General features: G+C 45.8%; 1 protein-coding gene across 1 annotated transcript in view; it reads right to left on the bottom strand.

Moving 5' to 3' along the window:
• Positions 1 to 930: 930 nt before the first annotated feature.
• The window catches only part of LOC117444270 (RNA-binding protein 39-like), a 4,827-nt gene continuing 834 nt past the window's right edge, over positions 931 to 4,923 (bottom strand). Inside the window, exons 2-7 of the mRNA XM_034079938.1 lie at positions 4,763 to 4,901; positions 4,341 to 4,400; positions 3,262 to 3,355; positions 2,151 to 2,256; positions 1,954 to 2,032; positions 931 to 1,287 (exon numbers count right to left, since the gene is read on the bottom strand). Of these exons, the coding sequence (XP_033935829.1) occupies positions 1,184 to 1,287; positions 1,954 to 2,032; positions 2,151 to 2,256; positions 3,262 to 3,355; positions 4,341 to 4,400; positions 4,763 to 4,901 (582 nt within the window). The 3' untranslated portion in view covers positions 931 to 1,183. The remainder of the gene's footprint in view (positions 1,288 to 1,953; positions 2,033 to 2,150; positions 2,257 to 3,261; positions 3,356 to 4,340; positions 4,401 to 4,762; positions 4,902 to 4,923) is intronic.

Consider the following 4,923-nt stretch of genomic DNA (forward strand, 5'->3'; position numbering starts at 1 on the left):
TTGTGTATTATTGTTTCGGCTCTTGTTGGTGTGAACGCAACATTTCGGAACTATATCGGAACTAAAGTGGGAAAAGTACTGCTGTGTGAACGCGCCTATTGGGAGCGGGATGAAAGATACGATTTAAAGAGGTTGGTGAATTCTATAGAAACATTGAAGTTGAGCTTTTTTTACAATACGATGTTATGATTAAGTGTCGAAAAGCTTTCCGTAAATCCAGGAACACGGCCCCCACCCCGTCCATTGGTGCCTTCTCTACGAAGCAGCATGTCGCTGTTTCTGTTGTGTGGTTAGCCCTGAATCCAAATTGCAGTGGGGAGGAGCTGCTGTTGAGATGATAATAAATAAATTCCAGTTTTAAATAAAAATAAATAATATCAGGAGTCTTTAATAAATATGAGATGACGGTCACGTTATTCTCTTTCTTAATGATTTGAGGCTGGATTATGATTTTCTGCAGTCTCTATTTTTAGAGAACGTATCAAGCAGCCGTGCTTCTAGTAATAATGTATATTGTTGTTTTTGTGCATGTTGTAAAATTATTTTGTTTGCAGTTAAAATATCAATAAAATAACTTCTGTTTTCACTCTTTCAGTCTTTTCATTGTTTTTATTATTAAAAATGTAATTATGATGATTCTGAGTAAACCGCTGTTCAGGGTCCCTGCGTCTGGTGCATTTCAGTCTCCATCGCCCCCTCACTCGAGAAGAAGACCCCGAGACGTTTTAAACCCATCCAGAAAAAAATGTAAATAGTTTCACAGTTGTTTCTACGTTGATACGAGAGGCACTTGGTCAGTTATATAAAAAAATTAAATAAGTGTAGTCAGAAAAAAAACTATCCATAAAAACCTTTTTAATCCTTGTCACTGAGCAGAATAAAATACAGCCAATCAGAACGCAGTATTCTCAGGAAGAAGGACACGGCGGCTGTGACTTCAAAATAAAGTTTAATAAAGGATTTTACAAAATGAAATGGTTGATTAGAAAACATTTAAATAATCAGCTGATCATCACAGCCGCAGCTCACAGAGCTCAATCATTGGACCACACTCTGAGTGACCACGCCCACATATGCTAATGAGAAGTAACGGGAAGTAAACAGGAAGGAAATAAACAAACAGCGTTCTCCTTGTCCACCAATAGGAGAGGAGGTTATAAAACAGTCCAATCAGAGAGCAGGGTCAGCGGCGGGGGGGCGGGGCTAGCAGGTGCATGGCGTAGGCCGACTCTGGAAACAGCTGATGGTATGCAGTGAGCGGGATGAAGGAGGCGGTGATCAGCTGACCTGAAACACACACAACAAACATCAAACACACAATAATACAGAGCTGTAGTTCCTTTATAGCCCAACATTAGCCTCCTTTAGCTTAGCATGGTGACGTGAAGTCATGTGACCGCACTGTAGCTCCTTTATAGCCCAACATTAGCCTCCTTTAGCTTAGCGGTGGTGACGTGAAGTCATGTGACCGTGCTGTAGTTCCTTTATAGCCCAACATTAGCCTCCTTTAGCTTAGCATGGTGACGTGAAGTCATGTGACCGTGCTGTAGTTCCTTTATAGCCCAACATTAGCCTCCTTTAGCTTAGCATGGTGACGTGAAGTCATGTGACCGCGCTGTAGCTCCTTTATAGCCCAACATTAGCCTCCTTTAGCTTAGCGGTGGTGACGTGAAGTCATGTGACCGTGCTGTAGTTCCTTTATAGCCCAACATTAGCCTCCTTTAGCTTAGCATGGTGACATGAAGTCATGTGACCGTGCTGTAGTTCCTTTATAGCCCAACATTAGCCTCCTTTAGCTTAGCATGGTGACGTGAAGTCATGTGACCGTGTTGTAGCCCAACGTTAGCCACCTTTAGCTTAGCGGTGGGGACGTGAAGTCATGTGACCGTGCTGTAGTTCCTTTACAATATTCTCTATAATTTAACTCAGGCGTCATGTGACAGGAAGTCTCACCTGCAAAGTATCGGCCGTGCAGAGAGTTGACTGCGGCCATTGCTGACTGGACCGTTGGACACTTCACGTAAACGTTTCCCTGGAAAACAAGCAGAGGTCAGAGGTTAGGTGACTGTCATAGGGGGTCAGGTGACTGTCATAGGGGGTCAGGTGACTGTCATAGGGGGTCAGGTGACTGTCATAGGGGGTCAGGTTACCTCAGCAGACTTCTTGTCGATGTAGATATGTACGACTCCTCCATGTTTGCGGCACTCCTCGATGACATCATGCTGGATGTCTGTCTCCCAGCCAGGAATCTCTCCACTGAAACACACAGGGGAGTTAGCATGCTAACAGCTAGCACTGTCCCCACTGAAACACACAGGGGAGTTAGCATGCTAACAGCTAGCACTGTCCCCACTGAAACACACAGGGGAGTTAGCATGCTAACAGCTAGCACTGTCCCCACTGAAACACACAGGAGTTAGCATGCTAACAGCTAGTCCTGTCCCCACTGAAACACACAGAGGAGTTAGCATGCTAACAGCTAGCCCTGTCCCCACTGAAACACACAGGGGAGTTAGCATGCTAACAGCTAGCTCTGTCCCCACTGAAACACACAGAGGAGTTAGCATGCTAACAGCTAGCCCTGTCCCCACTGAAACACACAGGGGAGTTAGCATGCTAACAGCTAGCCCTGTCCCCACTGAAACACACAGAGGAGTTAGCATGCTAACAGCTAGCCCTGTCCCCACTGAAACACACAGGGGAGTTAGCATGCTAACAGCTAGCTCTGTCCCCACTGAAACACACAGGGGAGTTAGCATGCTAACAGCTAGCTCTGTCCCCACTGAAACACACAGAGGAGTTAGCATGCTAACAGCTAGCCCTGTCCCCACTGAAACACACAGGGGAGTTAGCATGCTAACAGCTAGCCCTGTCCCCACTGAAACACACAGAGGAGTTAGCATGCTAACAGCTAGCCCTGTCCCCACTGAAACACACAGGGGAGTTAGCATGCTAACAGCTAGCTCTGTCTCCACTGAAACACACAGGGGAGTTAGCATGCTAACAGCTAGCCCTGTCCCCACTGAAACACACAGGGGAGTTAGCATGCTAACAGCTAGCCCTGTCCCCACTGAAACACACAGGGGAGTTAGCATGCTAGCTAGCCCTGTCCCCACTGAAACACACAGGAGTTAGCATGCTAACAGCTAGCCCTGTCCCCACTGAAACACACAGAGGAGTTAGCATGCTAACAGCTAGCCCAGGTAATTATAAACACATCTGAAGTACATCACTGATAGTAGAAGTAGTAGCATGGTGTACCTGCAGCTGTTGAACATGTGAGACAGCTGGAAGCAGTGTGTGGCGAGAGGCTGCGCAGGAAGCAGAGGGTTCATGTTGAGAGGATTCATGGCAGCTGCAACACATACAAAACTTCATTCACATTGTTCTCTTTACAGTCAACAACTTTATTTACATCTTTGTCTTTAAGCTGCATTTTAAAATCTTCTGTAAATGCTCGTCACTACCTCTTAAAGATCTCCTGTCATGCAATATATTTGTATATATCTGAGACCTATAAAATATGCCTAAAAATCGTATAATATGAGACCTTTAAGCATTATTTTAGGGATGTCCCGATCACCTTTTTTTGCTCCCGATCCGATTCCGATCATTTGATTTTGACAATCTGCCGATATCGATTTTTCCCGATCCGATCTTTATGCATTAAGAGAGAAAAAAGGTAACAGATAACGGCTGGTCATCCAACGCGATGAGTTCAGCTATCTTGTTATTTGTTTGGCCTTTTCTCTGTTCTGGGGCAGTTTACTCTTTCCTCTTGAAAGCCTCTGAAAGTGTCTGTTGTCTCCGTGCCGTTACCCGAGTGGCCGCTGTGTACTCGTCGTGTTGTTGTTGGTTTCTCAGGTAGCGTATTAGATTGGTCGTGTTGAACGTAGCTCTGTTCTTTCCACCACGCGGAACCTCTGCCTTGCAAACATTGCATCTGGCTGTTACACTGCCTTCGCTTTACATTTTATAATACTTCCAAACTCCTGACATGTTCTCTGTCCGACTCCCGAGTCTCCAGCTGAACGTAGCCTCTCGTTAGCTTGCTGCTGCTATCAGACACTGCGCCCACTCTGTTGCTTTGAGAGGAGCAGCACATACATGATGTGTGTAACTTTAAACCAACACTAAGGCCTCAGGATGACTTTAAGACGTGAACATGGTCATTTTTGTTTTGTACATAAATATTAATAAAAAAATTATATATATAAAAAAAGAAAAATCCCGATCCCCGATTTTTTTCTCCCGATTCCGATCTTTTCAAAATCACGTGATCGGGGTTCGGAGCCGATCGGGACATCTCTATTTCAAATGATTGATAATGCAATACACACCCGTCACAGCAGCCATGGCTCCGATAGCGAACGCTCCGCTCATCTGGAGAGCGTGCTGACCTACACACACACACACACACACACACACACACACACACACACACACACACACACACACACACACACACACACACACACACACACACACACACACACACACACACACACACACACACACACACACACACACACACACACACACACACACACACACACACACACACACACACACACACACACACACACACACACACACACACAGAATAACAGTGATATATGTTGGCTGTCTCACTTTGAGCTCTCTCCCTGCAGACAGTCTCTGGAGAAGCTTTTCAAGAACAACTGAAGACCCATCTACGTTGGCTTTAGTTCCTACTTGAGATGGGTGTGTGTGTGTGTGTGTGTGTGAGCAGCTGTCTCACCCTCTGCAAGCCTCGCCATCAGCTGCATGTCATCGTTGTCGCTCCGCTCGGTCACATGACTCACTTTCATCGGACGACCCGCCAACTCAAAGCCATCGAGCTGATCCACCGCCTTCTGAGCACACTCTGCACCCAGGAACTACAGACAGGTGAGAGAGACA

This window comes from Pseudochaenichthys georgianus, unplaced genomic scaffold, assembly GCF_902827115.2.
Source record: "Pseudochaenichthys georgianus unplaced genomic scaffold, fPseGeo1.2 scaffold_774_arrow_ctg1, whole genome shotgun sequence".
Lineage (NCBI taxonomy): Eukaryota > Metazoa > Chordata > Actinopteri > Perciformes > Channichthyidae > Pseudochaenichthys > Pseudochaenichthys georgianus.